This window comes from Sorex fumeus, unplaced genomic scaffold (genome assembly GCF_029834395.1).
Source record: "Sorex fumeus unplaced genomic scaffold, SorFum_2.1 ptg000010l, whole genome shotgun sequence".
NCBI classification, from domain to species: Eukaryota; Metazoa; Chordata; class Mammalia; order Eulipotyphla; family Soricidae; genus Sorex; species Sorex fumeus.
Window position 1 is genome coordinate 2,068,794 of NW_026606067.1, and position 20,343 is coordinate 2,089,136.

Genomic DNA, 20,343 nt, shown 5'->3' on the forward strand with positions numbered 1-20,343 from the left:
AAGATTAGAGTATCCTTCATTTCTCCTCTAAGGTCAGAGGGACAAGGAACACTTGGGCTGAGGTCTCTTCCTCAGAAGCTTTGAGACCCCAGAACCTGAGCATGGCTGAGACAGAGGCAACCCCGTCAGCTTCCCCCACTCAGAAGTCTCCAGGGGTCAGGCAGGTGACACCAGACAGCAAGGATGCCCCTGGTGGCCAGCCCCAGACTGAAGCCTGTGTGAGGGGGAAAGCAGCTCCCATCCCAGCTGAGGGCACCTCCTCAAGGTCTGCACCCAACGCGACCCTCAGGCTAATGTGGTCACTCCTCGTCCTTGTCCTTCATCTGCTCTGTCCCTGAGGAGCCTGGTAAAACCTTGATCCTGGCTTCTAGCTTCTAGCTTCGCTCCAATGAGGAGTGGCCGCGTGGCACAGACTCTGCCAGGGGATTCTGAACGAGCCGCTTTGTGAATGAAAGGGTTACTGGCCAGTGCCCATGCCGGGTTTTTTCCCATGGCAGCTCAGGCAACTCTGAGGAATGTGTAAGCCACGTGAGCAGAAACATAACCAAATGTGGAGAGCAGACCTAGGGACAGCCATGGGATTACCCTCCAGTTCTTCTGTGTCAACAATTCTTTTAATACACTGGAAATACTGGGCCAGGGAAAGAGGGCGGCACTTGCCTTGAACGTAGATGACCCTGGTACTGCAAGGACTGATCCCTGAGCACAGAGCTAAGAATAAGCCCAGAACACAGAGCCAGGAGTGATCCCAGAACACAGAGCCAGGAGTGAGCCCTGAGCACAGAGCCAGGAGGAGTGAGCCCTCAGCACAGAGCCAGGAAGAGTGAGCCCTGAGCACAGAACCAGGAGTGAGCCCTGAGCATAGAGCCAAGAGGAGTAAGCCCAGAGCACAGAGCCAAGCATGAGTCCTGAGCACAGAGCCAGGAGTGAGCGCTGAGCACAGAGCCAGGAATGAGCCCCGAATACAGAGCCAGGAGGAGCGAGCCCAGAGCACAGAGCCAGCAGTGAGCCCAGAACACAGAGCAAGAGTAAACCCTGTACACCAATGGGTGTGGTCCAATCCCTCTGTGTGCTCCCATCAAGAAAGAAAAAAAATATATATCTAATGAAGATATTCGGGGCCAGACGGTACAGAAATGAAAGTGCTTGCCTGGCATGCGGCTGACCACAGTTTAGTCTGAGGCACCACCAGTGTAGGGGGTTCGAATGAGGGTCAGCCACAGGCAAGGGGTCTCTCCTGAGCACAGCCGGGTATGCCCCCTACTCCTCCCGCAAAGCAAATAAAAGCTATATTCAAAGAGAGTGTTGAAATACTGGGCCAAAGATACAGTGCCTTACCAGGGGGCTAAGTGCCTGCCTGCCCACAGCTAGCCTGGTGTGACGACCCCCCCCCCACTGCATCTGGTCCTGAGGTACTGGGGTGTGACCCCCTCATGGGAAACACTATGCAAACAAGTCGGAGAGATGGTCTGGCCTGAGGGGGAGGCCCGTGCAGTGCAGTAGTGAGCAGGCCCCAAGCAGAAAACCAGCCCCCGAAGAGTTCAAAGGAGCCCACAGTGCAGGTCTCCTGTGCCCCTCTCGGCCGGGGACAGGCACGGCTCTGTGTCTCCCAGGGCTGTTGGCAGCATCCATGGTCTGGGTGCAGGGAGTGGGGCGTGTGGGGGAAGCAGCACCCCTTGTCTCTGCCCCATCCGGTCACCTGCGCCCCACCAGGCCTCTGATTTCTCTTCAGACTCGCCCAGGGGTCGGCCGAAGCCGCGGTGCTGAGCCAGGCCAGGTCACCCACCTTCAATCACAGTCAGCCTCGCGGAGCACGTGGCCTGGCCCCACTTGTTGGCGGCTCTGCAGCGGTACAGGCCCGTGTCCTCTCCCGTCAGCTTGAGGATCTGCAGGCGCAAGGGCAGAGCAGCGGGTTTTGCACCCCCCGAGCCCCTAATTCCTCCACGCTAAGGGTGAGGGCTGCAAAGCTAGACAAGATGGCCTCTTGGATTTCCTGAACCCACAGTCCTCATCAAGGAAGACAGACCTCCCTCCAGAAAATATCAGGGTTCAGAGAGTGGATGGATGACTGTCGCCTGAGACAATATGCCCCCCCCCCCTTTTTAAGTAGTTCTTGGATTGAATAAAGTCTCTCATGTAGAGTGTGCTGTGCATGCTCGGGCAAGTGACCTAACCTCTCTGAATCTTAATTTTCTTCTAAGATGAAGCTAATATTGCCTCACAAAACCATAGCTGTTCAGGATTAAGTCCCGTTGCCTGATTACATGATTAGCTAGGCCCAAGCACAGAGATGGTTTTCCACAAGCAGGCAGAGTCAACAGAACCACTAACACAAATACTTTACATAAGCCCATTGAGTAGGTACTGTCTACCAGGAACGCATTTCACAGATGGGGAAACCAAGGCACAGGGATGTCCAGTGCTTTCCAAGACCAAGATGGCAGGGGAAGGAGTGGGGTGAGGTGTCTGGGATTATCACTCAGGCCTCTGATTTCAGAGGTCTCCATGGAGAGCAGCTTCAGGGGCTGGGGATGGGACATGTGGTGGCCGAATGGGGCTTGGGGCACGGGGCTCCCACCTGCAGCATGTGCTCCCCACTGCCCGGCCCAGAGGAGATCTGGAACTTGCTGGAACTGCTGAGCTTGCCGGTGCTGTTCTCCCAGTACACCTCGGGGCTGGGCTCCCCACACACCAGGGCCCGGAAGGTGGCGGTCCTCCCTGCACAGGGAGAGGCAGGCAGGGGGTTGGCAAGGCCAGGGGGTGGTGGCGGCAGTGTGACTCCAGTGAGATCCTGCCTTGAGTTGGGTCAGGAAGGTCACTCAAAGGGCTAAAGCCCAGGCCTTGCACGTGGGCAGCTGAGATTTGGTCTCTGTACCACGCTGTCCCCTAGCACTGCTGGGAGTGACCCCCGAACTCCTGGCCAACAGCAGCCCTGGAGCCCTGCCCCATGTGGCCCCAAACCAAAAGTCAAATAAGAAAATGTGACTGGGATGGAGAGACAGCACAGTGCTTAAGGTACTTGCCATTCTCACAGCCGACCCAGGTTTGATGTCGGCACCCCATAAGGTCCCCCGAGCCCTACCAGGATCCCTGAGCACAGAGCCAGCAGTAAGCCCTGAGAACAGCCAAATGTGGTACCCAAAAGAATTAAAAGGGAATAAAGCCTTACTGCAGGGCTGGGGGTGCCTCGTGGCCACGTGTGTGTGACCGGTGAGGCCCTGGACTTGGTCCCAGGCATGTACGTCGCGGGGTTCTCTCCTGTCCTGGGAAGTGCTCCATGCCTTTGCCCCCTTGGCTTGAGGACTCAGTGGCACATGCCCAGGGCTGGAAACCTCAGAACCTGGGTGCCTGACAGAGGGCTGCCTCCCACCAACCTTCTGGGAAAGGAGCTCAGGCAGGATGGGGCTGGGCATTTCTTTGCCAGGGGGAGGGATCAGGGGTCTGAAGGACTCTCAGGACTAGAGAGGAAGGAGCCAGAGGGTTAGAGGGCCGCCCACTCTCACTCTCCTGCTGGGGGCCCCAGTCACCTTGGAGAAGAAGGAATTTGGGGCCCAAAGGAGCTGGTCCCCGGATACAGGGTCCTACTGCAGCTGAGGCCCCCAGAGTTCCCTGGTTGGCATGAAAGCCTAGAGCAGCTGACTCTCAAGGCCCCCGGCTGCCCAGGGGTCTCTCAATCAAGAGAATAAAGACTCAAGGCCATCCCTAGGGTCGGTCTCTTGCCTGGGGCTCAGGCCCCTAGTGCCTCTCCATTGCAAACTGAGGCTGCTCAGAGGGGCCAGTCTGCCGCCCACAGGCTCACCTGCGCCCCTCTCCCATAGTTTCCCTGGCACAGCTCCCATGGCCTTCTAGAGTGGGCTCCTGGACACATGGTGTCACAGCCTTAGGAGGGGGAGATGAGAAACTGGGTCTCCAGGGACCTTATGGGGCCTCTTGGCAGGACAGCTTCTAGGCGGGGGGTTGGGAGGGTGGGGGTTGGGAGGGAACTGGGAGCCCCAGGTCCTCCCCGTGCCTGCCGCACCATTCCCCAGGTCATTCTCACAGTGGCACGTTGTGCTGTCCCTTTGCTCTCTTGAATCCTTCCGTCCCTTAGGTCCCTTTCCCTATGGGAACCCAGGGGGCACCCCCACCTGCATGTGACCTGCGGATGGACTCAGGCCTGGTGAGATGAGGATTCCAAGGTCCCTGCACTGTGTGCACAGATGTGGGGGGCGGGGGTCAGTGCCTCTCCCCGACTTACCCTCCTGCAAAGCCAGGGTGATGGGCTTTTGCCGGAAGCCAGGTGGGCTGCATCCTTCCGGGACCTCCACCTCCAGTGGTCGCACGCTCATCCCGGGGGTGCAGGCTGATTCTAGGGGCTTCCCTGGAGGAGGTGGCAGACAGACAGATGGGGCGCCCTTCCTCACGGAACAGAGCAACCTCCCACCCACTTTATGAGGAAGCCCCTGAAATACCCCCTCTCCACCTCCCCATTGGGCAGAAGCTCTAGGTCATAGTTCATCCCCAGGAACAGCACTTTGGGATTTTCTTGTGGTGCCGGGGCCTGATTCTCCATCTGTGTGAGAAGGGCCCCAGGAAGGGGCTGTTGGGGGTCGCTGGGAAGGGCAGGAGGAGCGGGAACACAGGAGCTGTGTTCCTTTATTTGGGAAAGCGAGTCAAAGACAAAACTTAAATAAACAGAGGCAGAGTTGCCTCCCAAGACCTGTGTGGGTCCCTGTCTCCTATTCGCCCCCATCTGGGGTTGGGGGGTTCCCCTCTCACCTGAGATAGCTCTGGGTTCCGGAACTCTGAGAAGAGAAGAGAATTGCATGTGAGATCACCACACTTTGTACAAGGGCCAAGATAACCCAAATGATGAACTACAGATAGAAAGAGCAAGGGGTTGTGATGTATTTACATAGGGATTGCCGTGCAGCTCCAGGCAAGAGCAACACTGCACCAGCTGCAGCAACATGGATGGAACTGGAGGATCTCACTGAGTGAAGTCAGACGTAGGAAAAGGGACAGATGCAGAATGATCTCTCTGTATTGTTTTGTTTCGGGGCCACCCTCAGCAGTGCTCAGGGATCACTCCTGGCAGTTCTCAGGAGACCATATGGGGCGCTGAGAATCAAACCAGGGTCAGCTGAATGTGAAGCACGTGCCCTCCCTGCGGGACGATCTCTCCAGCCCCCAACTCCATTCTTTCCAGAAATCAGTCATGTTTGACACAGCTCTGTGACAAGACGGCAGGAGATCTCTTTGGTGGCAGACTAGAAAGACGGGGTCCCCGGGAAGGAGCCCGGAAGGAAAGCTTGTCTCCTCCAGGGCTCAGTCACACACTAGAGAAGCCCTACTTTGTGGTCCATTTCCAGCAATGCTCAGGGGTCACTCCTAGGAGTTCTGGGCACCATGCAGTGCCAGGAATTGACCCAGGGGTCCAGCCCTTTGTGTTATCTCCCCAGCCCCCCCCCAAAAAAAATGAATCCTGGGGGATGGAGCAATAGGACAACAGGTAGAGAATTTGCCTTGCACACACGGCCAACCCGGGTTTGATTCCCAGCATCCCATATGGTCCCTCAAGCACTGCCAGGAATAATTCCTGAGTGCAAAGCCAGGAGTAACCCCTGTGCATTGCCGGGTGTGACCCAAAAAGCAAACAAAACAAAACAAATCCTGTGGCCTGAGTGATAGTACAATGGATGGGGCACTTGCCTTGTGCATGGCCAACCCAGGTTCAGTCCTGGCACTACATAGGGTCCCTGGGGCCCACTAGGAATGATTCCTGAGCACAGAATAATCCCTGAGCCCAGTTGGGTGTGAGCCCCCCCAAAAATCCTTTGCAGCCCTGAATATCTGCCTGTGTCCTTACCTCAGGGCTGGTCTCTCTTGAGGACTTCAACCCCTGCCCCGTCCTGGGACCCAGGTTCCTACCACTCCCAGCCCGTCAAGTGCTAGGATCCAAGACAGGAGGATGGGGTTTCTCTCTGGCTTGTTCATCAGGCTATAGATCAAAACAGGGCCAGTCCCAGCCCCGAGTCCTGACTCTGACCACTAGCCAGATGCTGAACTTGCTTCTCATTTCATACTCTCTGACGAGCAGTGCCCAGAACAGCCAGAGTCAGGACAGACGCGTCCAGGCAGGACTCTGAAACTCACCCCACCCACACCCCACTGGGCATCCTGCAGTCGCCTACCGGGGCATGAACTGCCAGTCACAGAAGCGTCCAGGGGCTGGCATCATGCCCACTGCCGGCCCCTTGCTGAACCACTCCTTGTGAGAGATGGTGCCAACACTTCCCTCTCTGCCCCTCCTTGGTCGAGGCAGGCCGTGGGGTGCAGGGGGGTGCGGCCCACTCACCTGTACTCAGGCAGCCTTCAGCCTCCTGCCTGCTCCCTCCCACGGCAGCTCTGCATGACTGCAGGAGGGAGCCCTGGTAGGATATAGACTCTGGTTCCTTTGCCCCGCCCCGCCCCGCCTCGCCTCCCCCCTCCTCCAGCTCCCACTTGGCAGGGCAGGGCCCCCAGGGTCCAGCTGGGCCTCAAAGGTCAGGAATGGACAGTCCCATGACATCAGCTCATGCAACTCACCATTCTCAGAGCTTTAAGCACTTAAACACACAAGCTTAGAGACGATGTTCCACCTCTCCAAGGGGTGCACCCAGATGACTGCTTTCCACGGGGGCATATGTGCCATGAAACCTTCGACTGCCAGTCAAGCTGATCCCCGGGGCCCACAAACACGCAGAATCATACAGACGTAGGGAATACTGGAGATGCCAATCAGGGTTTGGAACCGACCCAGACAGATGGGGACAGAGGTAACACATGCTGCCATGGGGTGCCCCCCACTGAGAGTGTGGAGCAGGAGGAACCCTGGCATTCACACAGCCAGGAGGGCTTCCTGGTGAAAGTGATCTTTCTCGGGAGGGAAGGGTTAGCCTGGCTAGCTCAGGGATTTGCGGGGAGTAGAGGAACAAGCGGAGACCCTGGCAGGAACTCAGGCCCTGACAGTTCTACAAGGGTCACAGCATTGTTCAGAGCATGGGGTGGTTACATTACACTCAAGTGCGTACAGAGCACGGGGCACCTGAATGTAATGTTTTAGCTCTGGGAGTCAGCGTCTAACCTATTCAACAAATAGATGTTGACCACCTCAGCGCCCTGGGCCTGGCCCTCTTAGCCTGCGAATAGACACAAAGGTGGGTGGATGGCAGGGCCTCTGGCCAGCGGCAAGCGGAAGGGAGGAAGAGGCAGAGACCCAGATGGATGGGGGTTGGGGGGTGTGGGGGGCTTGGAGTGCTCGGGAGGGGGCAGCAGGAGGGGCTTCGGACAATTGGACCATCAAGAGTTTTGATCTGTAACCTAAGAGCTAATACATGAAACTGTTTGTAAGCTGAAGGAGCAAGAGCATACAATTCCCACTTGACATTTGAAGGTAAAAGGGACTGGAAAGGCCCAGTGGGAAGTAGGCGTCCAACCCGGGAGCATGGGAAGGAGTCCAGGAGAGGAAGGGTGGCTCTGGACCCAGTGTTGAGCATCTCTGGTCCCTTACTGACCTCCCAGGGAGTTGGTGGGTTTGTCCCAGCCTGCGGATGACCAGCAGGCCAGGCTGGGGTTCCCTGTAGTCTACAGTGCCCCGATTTGGTCTTCTCATCACAAGAGGGAAACTCAGAAGTCAGAGGTCTGAGGCAGCTGAGTGGTTCACACCCCATCCTCCCTCCCCTTTAACCCGGAGCACTAGCTGCTCTCTGCCTGTGGCTGGGGTCATCAGATCGGGGATAAAAATTCCTGGGAGAGGTTCTGGGCCAGACATTGGCAGAAGGTGACTAAGAGGGTTAAAGGGGAAATTTTTACCCCTTTAACAAAGCCTTTAAGGAACTCCCTGGTAACCCCTGCAGCCAATGAGAGGTTATTCTGACTCTTGTTTGGGGGTTTTCTCCAGCACCCAGATTTTCCATGGCAGCAGCTTTTTCCAACACCCTCTCCCTGCCTTGGCATAATCTTGTGGAGCCTCCTATCCCTTTGAGAGGTAAAGGGACCCGTCCCTGCCTCACGAATCTCATTGACAAGGGACGAGCCTCATCGCAGGTCTGGACAGGGGCCTCACCTCCATCCTTCCTTGGTGTCTGTGGGGTAGGACACAGCCCAGGCATCAGATCCCTCTGTCTCCCTCCAGAGGGGAACGGAATGCACAGTAGGTGTCAAGACCCAACTCCCACAAAGGACTCCTTCCAGACCCCATCTTGCTTCATTGACATGAGCTCCACCAGCAATACTCAGTCCTGGCCATCCTGATTCTAGGCAACATCCTTGGACTTGGAACACAGGGTGATACAGGGGCCTCAAGACCCAAGTCATTTGCTGTCATTGCCTTTAGCCTTCGTGTCAGAATCGGTCTCTCCAACTTGGTGAGACACTGAGGACAGGCCAGGGGACAGTCTTTCCCCTCCCTCACCCCAAACACACACACACACACACACACACACACACACACGGAGAGAGAGAGAGAGAGAGAGAGAGAGAGAGAGAGAGAGAGAGAGAGAGAGAGAGAGAGAATAGTGCTCTCTGCCCTAAGAACATCGTTTTGGGGATTTGGGACCATTACTGAATGGGGGAGGGATATTCAATCATTCTTTTGTTTGTTTGCTGGCAACACCCAGCATCTGTGCTCCAGGATCACTCCTGATGGTGTTCAGGGGCCCATATGGGGTCCTGGGGATCAAACCCTCTGCTGGCCATGTGCAAGGCAAACCTGCTATACTATCACTCCAGCCTCCTCCAACCATTCTTTACCCTAGAGTGGAGGCTTCATCATCACGGCTGCTCTCTCCAGGTACACACACACATACCCACATGCACATCCACACATGCACACACATGTCCATACACCCACGTGTGCCCACAGCTGCTCGCCTGGCCAGAGTGCTTTGCCCCATGGGGCAGCCCAGGCCTCAGCCAGTTGGGGCTCATGTCTTTCTCACCCCACCTGCATGAAATGGATCCCTTGCAGACCCCAAGGGCAATTTCACGCTTGCAAAGCCAGCCTTAGCCACAGAGAAACTTGAGTCAGGCGCCAATCCCCTATTCTGAAAGGGCAGGGCAGCTGGTCTGAAGGCCACAGGAGGGGGGTCCTCGTCCTCCAAACCCCCCAGGGAAGAAAGGGGTAGGGAGGAGTCCCTGCTGCAGCTTTCAGGAGGTGCGGGGCCACAGGAGACTTCTGTTGGGGCCAGGGGATGGGGGTGGCAATGTGGAACCTTCCAGAAGGTCAGAGCTGACTCGGATTGTTGAGAGCTTCTGACAACAACTCAATGGCAGATTTTACTCTTGGTCCTCGCTGGGCTCTTGCAACATAGCAGATGTTCTTCTGCGTCTTCAGCTCTGTTGCTTCTTACCTGCATGCTCGGGAACGTGGGCCCCATCCAACCTCCTCTTTTTAATTTTTTCTTTTTCTTTTATTTTTTGCTTTTTGGGCCACATCCGGAGATGCTCAGTGGTTACTCCTGGCTCTGCACTCAGGAGTCAAGCCTGGAAGTGCTCAGGGGATCTTTGGGGTACCAAGAATCAAACCCGGGTCAGTCACTTGCAAGACAAATGTCCTATCTGCTATACCATAACTCAGGCTCCATGTCCCCCTTTCTTAGAGCTGGTCACTTCTCTCAGGCCTGGGGAGCTCAAGCAGGGTTCCCTCTGGTCCACCTAAGGGCTCTCGTCCATTATAGAGAGAAGCACTGAGGAAGGACTCTAAAGCCACTGCCCAGGTGAGACTGAGGTGAGCACCGTCCTGCTCAGTACGCTTGTCCACACCTGACAGTAACATCAGCTCTCCTATCACTGCCCATGACAGCACTCACAGGGGACACACCTCTGGGCACATGTCTCTCTCAGGTGTCTTATTTAACGAGCAAGCAGCCCAGTGATGTGGAAACATCAGACCCATTTCACATGTGGCAGCTTTGAGCTCACAGCGCAGGCCCTAGACCTGGACAGTGAGTCAGGCCAGCGCCAGCCATGTAGGTCACTGGTCACACAAGGTGAAGGGTAGAAGGGCCAGCCCCTGCCCCATTCTGAGGCTCCTGGTAATTCTCTGTATTCACAAATCTTTGTGGAAGCCACACCAAGCAGTGCTGGGCTGGGGGCATTGTCTCCCAAAGATTCCCAGGGGCTGTATGGAGACCAGGCGGTGCTGAGGATGGAGCTCGGGGCCTCGTGCCTGCTCTCTGAACTACATCCCCAGCCCTAACTTCTGGAGATGTTCTTATAGGAAGAAATCCTGGACTGGAGAGATAGTTCCGTGAGTAGGGCACTTGCCTTGCATGCAACATACCCAAGTTTGATCCTGGCACCAACTAAGTTCCCCCCAGCACTGCCAAGAGTGATCTCTGAGCAGAGTTAGGAGTAAGCCCTGGGAACCACCATGTGTAACCCCAAAACTATAATAAAAATAACAAAAAATAAATTCTAAGACCATCCTAAATAGGGGAGGCCAGAAGTCTACTTGTATCTGAATACTGGGCACTCTCGCCCCCTGGACATGGGGTCCCAGCTGCTCAGGCATGGGCTGGGAGGACACGGAGTTCATTCTGGGCACTGTCGGGAGCACAGGATGGAAGAAGTGGGCAAGTTCCCGCCCCGCCCCATCCGGGCTTTTCTTGGACACTGGAAAGCTCCTTGAGCTCAGAGCTGGGCACTGCCACTGCCCACACTGTCAGTCACACTGGCCTCGAGGCTGGCCCTGGACAGGGTACTGTGGGATAAGGCAGAGTGCCCCTTGGAAGGAGGTGTCCCCTGCCGCCCATCCCAGCCACGGTCCAGGGGGATGAGGTGGTGTCACCCCAGCCCAGGTCCCCTGACCACTGCAGAGCAGCCACCTCTCCTGGGAAAGCAGAGCCTCCTATCAGGTGGTGTAGATGCAGGGACCTCACCAACACGCTCCCAAATCCACTCATTGCTCTGAGAAACTCAAAGCACTGCCATCTCATCCTCCGGGGAAACTGAGTCCAGAGGTCTGAGAGTGCTGGGGAGATACAGGGAGGAGCCTGGGAAGTCCCACCTTGAGCCCACTGGAAGTGGTCCTGAGCAGGCTGCAGCAAGGGCACCAGGAACCTTGAGATTCAATACAGTCCTTGGAAGGTTCTCGAAGGATCTCATGTGACTGCTGCTAGAAATGGACTCTGGGGCCTCTGTGCTTCCCATTTACTCCCCCACATCCAGAGTCCGGACGGGGGGACACATGAGCTCCTCCTGGCACTTGGGCCCAAGCCCAGATGGATTCTCAGGGTGCTCAGGCCTTGGAGCCCAAGTCTGGATGACCCCCCCCCCGCCCTCCCGCCCTGCTCTCTCTCTCCACTCCACACACCTGGACATTGCCCGCATTTCTTTCTCCCTCCTGTCTGGGTGATGGCATCAGGGGTATGACCCTCCTCTCCCCTCGAGTGACACATCCATCATTTGGCCTCAGCTTTCACGTCTCAGGTCTTTCCTGGGTGCACGGTCTCTGCTCACATATTCTGGGGTTTCCCCGAGGCCAGAGTGAGCCTCCCCTCTGGGTCTCCTTTCATCGGGCCTCATCCTGGAGGCACAGCCCAGAGGAGGGAGACAGCCTGGAGCTCTGTCTACTGAGTCCCCTGGTCACCCCATAAGGAAGCATCCTCTTTGGGCAAGGAGGGGTTCTGGCTAAACCCAATTGCAGCTGGTTTCCTTAAATGGGGTGGGTCTCTTGGAGGTTCAATTCCGTTCTGGGACAGGAGAAGCCCCCCAAAGTCCCCACTCAGGTCTTACACCCAGGAATCTTCATAGGGGTACACATTTGCAGTTGGATGCTGCTGTTCATTCTGGAGTCTGCAAGATTCCACATGGATTCAGATGCACACATCTGCTTCAGATTTAAAAAATTTTTATTAAGACACCATGATTTATGAAGTTATTCATAATAAAGCTGTTTCAGGCATACAACGTTCCAAAACAATCCCACTGCCAATGTGACCCTCCCTCCAACAGTGTCCCCAGGTTCCCTCCCAGGCCCCAGACTGTTCACAGCAGGCTCAATAACAAATTTATTTCAGATTGCTTGCCCCAACAAGATTGAATAGACCGGCAAAAGGAGTTACCAGAAAGTAAGTCGATAAAAGTCCATTTGTGATGGCTGGTCACCTTATGGTTTTCACCTTTTTGTACAATCTAACGGAGGGCAACCATGAATGTAAGAGTGAGCACCCATGCTCAATGCCACGTGCTGGGAAGTTGGTCCCATCCTTTAAAGAAGTCCCTTTAATACTGCTTGCAAAACTGATTTCAAAGCTATGAGTTCCATAAGCTGTTGCCTGTCCGTGAAGCTCTGTATCATTCCTTCAAATACAAATGCTAATCTAAGCTGGCTGACATATTCTTGGGGAGGTGTTCATTTTGTTGAGTTTTTTGTATTATATCCCTTTAGAACAGCTTAGGCCTCCGTGTATGGGTAAGTTAGGGTGTAAAAACTCTCCAGTCATGACAGACAGGTCCCCCTATTCTACAGGTGCTCTTCTTCTCCCTACCTCTGACTTGGGGTTTCCAAGGATAGAGTCAGGTAGTCATATGCTCTGAAATCTAATGCCACACCCATCCAGTTCATGGAGGAAGAGGTGGAAATCAGGTTCAGCTGGGGACAAGACTTTTGGAACCCCCAATTCAGGGACCCAGGATGATGTCCTCCCCTCCCCACATCCCCAGCCTCAACCCCCAGCAGTGTGACTCCTCCCTGGGGATCAGCTGTCCTCCCTGTGCTCCCAACTTCCCCCAAATCCCAGCAGCTGGCGGCCAGGATCAGGCTGAAATCCCATCCCTGCTCCGGGCACGGCCCTGTCTGCACAGCAAGGCCCACAGAGGCGCGGGGGCTGGGCACGTCACTGTCATGGCCCTGATGACAAATGCCCAGGATAGGACCCTCCTGGGGACTGGGAAGGGGACAGTTACTGATGGTCATGGGGGGAGCACAGCCCTGCCTTCCAGCCCCCCAGTTGGGTCACTGTCGGGTCACTGTTATTATTGCTGGGTGCCGACAGGCAGCTCTCTGACAGGTAGCAGTGGCCTGAGCAGCCAAAGGGCAGCAGACTGAGTGCTTGGCTGCCTTGTGGCATTTCAGTCCCTCACTTACATTTGCTGTTTTCACCGTGCTTGCGGGATGCAGTTTGGGTGCTCTCGCCTTACCCCGCTGACGTCTCCCTCCCCGACCTTGGCCAGTTCAATGGCTAGAGCGGCCCCCATATCTGATGGCTGAGGCCAGGTGGGGATGGCACGCAGGTTACTGCCATCCATGCTCCTGATCACGGGCTTAACTGGTGCTCTCTGAGCCCCGGTTCTGCTATTTACCGCATGGAGAGGTAAGCCTGGAATGCATTTGTTGTTGTTATGACTGAGCCCCAGAGAACCAAAATCATGGATTCATCTCTGCTCTGGGGGTATGGAAGTGTGTGTGGAGGGTGCAGGAGGCGCACCAGTCATTATCAAGTAAAGATGAAATTTAGAGTACATTTTATGATATAAAGACATTGGTCTCCTGGGAGGTAGGAAATCTAATGGTCACTTTAATTCTTGGGTCTCTCCCAAATATATTTTTACTGCCATGAATCCCTGCCTACTTAATTGTCAAACAAGCCTCCAAATTATGTTGGATTCTCCCTGCCCCAGATTCTATTCAACATGCCAGGAGGCATGAGCTACTATGAGTTCAGGAAAAAGAGAGTCAGGGGGACACCAAGCCTCAACCAAGTGCCCTGTTTATAAAGCAAAAGAGACCCTGATTGGTTTGTCTCCCCCCAAAGAATCAGGAAAGACAGGGAGGAGGAGGAATGAGGGAGAAAGTCTAACTTTCCACTATTATTATCACCTCTTATGCAAACAAGGAAACTTTAAGGTGACAACTATGCTATTGTCACACGTGCCTGCAGATCTTACCAGAAGTTACCAACATGATTGCAAAACCTGGACTAGATAGACCCCATACACTGCCACTTCCTCTAGATCCTAAGTGTCCTTGGCAGTTCAAGTTGCTTTCCTCTTACCAGACTCCCCTCAGTTTTCATTCCTGCCCAGACTGTGGCCTGGTCTTTAGAGTTAGGCTGCACCTACTGGTGCTCAGGGCTTACGTGTGGCCCTGTGCCCAGGAATCAGTTCTGGTGGTCCTTGGGGGACCATATGCAGTGCTGGACATAGAACCGGGTAAGTGTGCTCTATACTATCTCTCCTGCTGGCATCTAAGTGATTTTAAATTAATCTCAGACAGTGAACCATCAAGTTAAATTTTTTTTTTCTTCTTCGGAACACTTACACTACCCAGCATGTAATGACTTTTTGTTTTGTTTAGCTTTTTGCATTTTTTTAAATAAATAAACTTATAGCGGCCACTTGAGGTCACACCTCTGGCTCCCATCTACTTTCAGAGCAACGACTCAAAGCCAAGTTCGGTAGAAACGGTGACAAATTTCTTGCCTCAGCCAGAAGGTCATGGAGTGGGAGCAGGATGCCTTATCAGACAAGTGACCTCCCAGGTGGAAGCAGGAGGCTCGGAGCAGCTCCCCGCACCCCTCCCCACAAGACGACACTCTTTGGGGATCCTGAACACTTCCCCCAGCACCAAGACCCACAACTAGCATCTTGGGGAGCAACAGGACTGCGCCCATAATGCACCGGGTCTTCTGGTTCTGGGTGAAGGAGCCACCATGCCGGCGCCCAGCTAAACGGTTCCCAGTAGATGCCTTCCAGGGGCACACATCAGTCACCAGGCAGCAAAGCCCTTTTCCACCCTGGGCATTAATGAGCTTCATCCGTGCCCATCAATCTCTGAGGAACAAGCATCTAATGACCCCCGCTGACAGGGGGCCTTTCGGAAGAGAGTGGGGGGAGCGAGTGGGGGTGGCCGGGACTTTTCCCAGAGTTCACTGCGGGAGGGTGGGAGGCCTGGACAGTCCGAAGCGGGACATGAGACGTGGTGCAATGCACACACGTGGGTTCTGAAATCTCCTGGGGATGCCGGCTGGGCATTTGGATGAAATAGCAAAGGCGGGAGAGAGAGAGTAGAGCGGGTCGAGCTCTTGCCTTGCATGCTGCTCACCCCAGGTTCAAATCTCCAGCACCTCATATGGTCCTTGCGCCCCACCAAGAGTGATCCCTGAGCACAGCTGGGTGTGACACCCTCGCTGACACCCCCCCCCCCCCCAATGTAAACCAGCACTGAAGGGTGTCATTGAAGAAAGTCAACCAAAGAGGACAGTCCCCATTCCTCAAGACTGGTGCTGACAGTTTTCCTCTGGTGGAATCTTTTTCTTTGTGTTTTCTTTTTTTGGGGGGGAGGGTAGTGGAAAGAGCACAAACTTCGGAGTCCAATCTATATCTTTCTTTTTTTTCCAGCCATGCTTGGCTCTGCTCAGGGATCACCCTGGTGTGGTTTGGGATCCATATGTGGTGCCAGAAATCAAGCCTGGGTCAGCCACATGCAAGGCAAGTGTCCTACCTGCTGTATCTGGCCCAGACCCAGATTTTTTATTTAATTTTTTCGGCCTGGAGCCCATGATCCTGGAGCAGCCTGCTGCAGAGGAAATGGAAGAAGAATCTATCAGAGCCGGGTGGAGCCAGCCTTCCTGGGGCCTTAAGGCCAGGACTTTGCCTTTTACTCTGAAGGAGTGCTCTGGGCAAAGAATTGCTAGACCTGGGCTCTGATTTTAAAAGGTGATTCTGATTGTAGGGTTAAAAATGAGAAAGAGGTGGGCTGAAGCGATAGCACAGCGGGTAGGGCGTTTGCCTTGCATGCAGCCAACATGGCCGACACAGGTTCAATTCCCAGCATCCCATATGGTCCCCCGAGCACCGCCAGGAGTGATTCCTGAGTGCATGAGCCAGGAGTAACCCCTGAGCATCACTGGGTGTGACCCAAAAAGCAAAAAAGAAAAAGTGAGAAAGAGGAGTAGACAAGCACCCCTTCTGATGGTTCTGGGCTTGGGTGGGGAGGCACCCCGGAGCCACAGTGCATTGGGAAATGATCAGAGGTCATTCTAGATATACCTGCAGGGGGAAACCACAGGATGTGCTGACTTGTCATGGTTGATCATTATATATTTGTGTAGGTTTATTATCACTATTACTATTATTATTATTGAGGGGAACACACTTGATGAGTATCTGCCTGGCAGTACCAGGAGTCACTGGGAACCCTCAAGGAGCCTTGTGGTGCCAGGGATCAAACCTGGAGTCTCACACACACCAGGCCCATGCTCTACCCCTGGAGCCACATCCTTTTGCTTGAGTCATTTATTCACACATTAGCCAGTATCACCTATAGAAAAACTCTCCGGAGCCTGGAGCCTGGGTGTGTCCGAATTGAATCCAACAGTGTGTGATGAGAAATGAATGAAGTGCCAGCCACAGTTTCATGAGATGGGCCCCTTCATGAGGTGCTCCTGAGCCCATGGCCTTCAGCTCCCAGGGTACAGGGAGGGGCTCATCCCAGCAGAAACCCATGACTGATGTGGGCACTGACTTGGGGTGACTTGCCTAGTGGTCATCTTGTTCCCTGCCTTGATCTCCCAGCTGATACTTTCCTCCAGAAAACTTGTCACTGCTTTCTCTTGATCCTGACTTTGAGTCATTCTCTGCAAGTGGCTGGGAGGCGAAGGTGTGACCTTGGTCCTTGGAGGCCAGCCAGTGGCAGTATGGTGGGAACAGGCTTTCCACTGAGTCCCTGCAAGTCACACTGCCAGGCTGTGGCCTCTCTGGGCCCCATGGTTGCTAGTTCTGGGGCAGAACCCCAGCGGGGAGGGTTCGGATGTTAGGGCGGAGGGGTGGGTGTGTGAGAGCAAAGGCAGAGGGGAGGAGGGGCAGTGGGGGTGAGGGAGGCTAGTGGGGACTGTGCTGCAGAGATTAGAGGGGATTAGGGCTGAGGTCTGAAGGAGGGAGCAGCGAGGCTATGGAACGGCAAGTAGGACACTGACCTGGGTTCGATCCCCAGAATTGCTTATGGTTCCTGAGCTTCTCTAGGACTGACCCCTGAGCACAGTCTGGTTGGGGACCCTCAAAAATGAAAAGAATTTCATCCCGGAAGGAGGGAGGGGAGCCCAGACACGTCAGGAGCTGTCCTTCTATATTCACATCTATACTATCTTGTGGTTATTCCATCGCGTGCCCCCACCCTCACTGCCCTCAAGGAACATTCCAGATGCTCACAGACACCTCAACTCCCCTCCCGCACCCACACATGCCTATTTCTGTGGTCCATGCACGCATACTGCTTGCTCCCTCCAGCACCCACCCACAGAGGATGGACGCATGCATGCACACAAACTCGCACATATTTGAGTACTAGAAGGTTCATTTTAGGAAGGGACTCTCTCCCATTATCGTTCTCCCAGATCTGACCTAGATATTCGGTTCTCGCACTGCTGGACCTCAATTCCAACCCAGCACATGCCCAAAGATTTTATTCCCATGGGAAGTCACTTGGTTGCCCCTGGGCCCCACAGGTTTCTCAGTCTGGGTTGAGTCTGGGCCTCACTCCTTATATTGCACTATTCCTCAAAGCACAGTGAATGTCTTTCTGAGCTGGGATCCTTCCCTGTGAGTCCAGCATGCCGGATGCTAGGAAGTATTTTGTTTTCCATTTGTGTTTCGTTTTCCATTTGTGTTTTGTTTTTGCAGTGTTAGGGATTGAACCCATGATCTCGTACATGCAAGACATGGGCACATCCCTGCTTCAGGAGCTAGAAGTTTGCCAGGTATTGGACTGTGAGTCTTTCTCCTGCCTACCCCTGTGTTCAGCCCAGGGAGAGAATGATCCTTCCTGCTCCCTCTTGTTCGCCCCATGGCAGTCCACCCTGGGTGTGACCCAGGAATTAGGAAGCCATGAGTGTCCTGCCAGGAGATGGGGTCCTCCAGGAGAGGGGGTCCTCTGAGCTGATTGAGTCGTTTGTGTGAATGAGGAGGGACAGCATGGAGAGGGAGGTGGGGGGGGTGGCAAGGAGGGCAGGAGAGGGGCTGGTGGAGGGGCCCAGCACTCAAGGCCAATGTCACCACTTGAGACAGCCTCCTGTAGACAACCAACCTCTGCTTGCCCTTGACAGTGAGAGGACTTAGCACCTCTCAGCGTGAAGATTTAATGAGACCATTTAAGGAGTGGCCTGGGCTGTTAATTGCTTTGTCAGCCTTCTTGCCAGGGCTGCTCTGGTGAGGAGAGAAGATGAGAAGAAGGAATGCAGAAGAGGCTGGGATGGGAGGGCCAGTCTCTGCGGGGCTTGAGGAGACTCTGAAGTTCAAAGGCATCTGGACAGATCCAGCCTCCTGTCTAGAGCCCCCAGGAGGTGAGCGATCAGTGCCAAAGCCCAGGAATAGAAAGAGAATGTTACATTTGCCGGCAACCTATTTTTAATAGTTCGTAAACAGGTCTGAGTTGTAATCAAGGCAGGGTGGACCTGGAAGCTGCCCACCCCCACCCCAGCCCCCGAGAATACCGCAGAGGTGAATCCATCTAAGATACAAAGTGCTGAGATCAAGAGAGAGGAGAAAACCACCCTCCAACGGTCTGGCATTACTCATGAGCTGTGCTTGTGGCCTTTTAAAATTGTCCCTGGGGCTGGAGAGATAGCACAGTGGGTAGGGTGTTTGCCTTGCATGTGGCCGACCCAGGTTCGATTCCCAGCATCCCATATGGTCCCCTGAGCACCGCCAGGAGTAACTCCTGTGCATCGCCGGGTGTGATCCAAAAAGCAAAAAAAAAAAAAAAAAATTGTCCCTGAGAGACGGGTGGAGGAGCTGAGGAAGGTGACCGAGGTGAGGAGAGAGGGCTGGAGGAGAGAAAGCATCCGAGCAGTTGAGTGTCTCTCCCACTCCTCTCCCACCACACAAGGCTGGGTCACTTGTCTCAGTCCCCACAGTGGTTGCCCAATGGCCAGGAGCCATGAGACCTTCCATAGCAGGTCTGAGGACGTGTCAGGGACAGTCAGGGTGGGAAATTTTCGTGGGAGCATAACCCGGGACAGGACCCACATCTGGGGGACAGGCATGGGGAGGCGTCTGAGAGCAGTGAACCATCTGGGAAGGACTTGGGTTAGAGAAGATGGAGGAGGTGGTCTCTGGGTAGAGAGAACATCGTGTGGAAGAAGAAAGGAAGCCCCCAGAGGAAATAGGAGTCTTTCATTCCCTCTAGGACCACTCCTGTCTGTGATGGCCTCTGGTGGCATTGGAGGTAAGGACCCTGGCTGACTGGGTCCAGAGTGCACCTAGCAGCAGGGTTCCACAGAGGCTGCCTCTCTGCCTGCTACCTGGCATTTCCCCCTCCCAACCCCCCCCCCCCACACCCTAATCTAAATTCTCTCTGAGTCAAGAGACTAACCCATGGGCCAAATCCAGTGCATAGTAAGTTCAATAAAAGCAGAGTTTGGGTGTTTGGGTTTGTTTGGGAGGCCATACTCAGGGATTACTCCTGGCTCTGTGCTCAGGAATCACTCATGGAGGCGCTCAGGGGACCACACACAGTGCCAATACCAATCCCGGGTTGACTGTGTGCAAGCAAGCTTCCTATCTGCTTGCCACTACTCCAGTCCATAGCAGAGTTTGGGACTGACACGTTTGTCCCCTACAGGGCTCACATGTGGCTGCTCTGGTGCCATTAAGGACCCATTTCTAGTACTCCGCAGACCCCTGGGCTAGAAGAACTAACCCTTGAAAGACCAGTATATGCCCCCAACACATTCCTGGAAGCCTGGCCCCTGAATTCCAGATCACAAAGTGCCCTGGCCTAGCAATTCTGCCAAGACATGCAGATGGGTCCCCTGTGGAAGATTCTAGAAGAATCCTCATTGTGCATGCAAGAGGAAGTGTCTGCTGAGAAGCAGGAGATGGACCCCTGAAGCTTTTACACTCTCTGTGAGCAGAGCCTGGCTGGCAGAGGGTCTAACAAAACCTTCAGACAAGCACAGCTAGAAGGAGCGGAGGGTAGAGACGGGTGACCGAGGAGCAGGCGAGGCTCCAGGCTCTTGGCCTTGCGAAAGAGTCAAGTGATGATGTTTTCTGAGATCCCCCTCTGCCTGGTCAGCACCCCTAATCCTGCGGGGGTTTGTCTACCCCTCCGGCTGCTCCCACAGCGACAGCTGAGCTTGTCAGGGGTTAGAACCCACCTGTTGGATGGTGCAGAAAGAGAGTGCCTGTGTGTGAGAGGGAGGCATTCTCCAGGGAGAGCTTGTGGCCGGCTGGGCAGTGAGGGCTTCCAGAGGGCATCTTGTTCCCCCTTTCAGGCCGGAGGAGCGTCTTTTGGGTGGATGATATGTAATGACCACACTGTGGAGAGATTCTTTCCAGCACGAACCTTGGAGCCAGTCAACTGGGTGAACCTCAGCCCTGCCA

General features: G+C 54.6%; 1 protein-coding gene across 1 annotated transcript in view; it reads right to left on the minus strand.

Moving 5' to 3' along the window:
* Window positions 1–20,343, minus strand: part of IGFN1 (immunoglobulin like and fibronectin type III domain containing 1) — a 54,344-nt gene that overhangs the window by 20,396 nt on the left and 13,605 nt on the right. Inside the window, exons 4-6 of the mRNA XM_056110530.1 lie at window positions 4,234–4,360; window positions 2,579–2,714; window positions 1,787–1,886 (exon numbers count right to left, since the gene is read on the minus strand). Of these exons, the coding sequence (XP_055966505.1) occupies window positions 1,787–1,886; window positions 2,579–2,714; window positions 4,234–4,360 (363 nt within the window). The remainder of the gene's footprint in view (window positions 1–1,786; window positions 1,887–2,578; window positions 2,715–4,233; window positions 4,361–20,343) is intronic.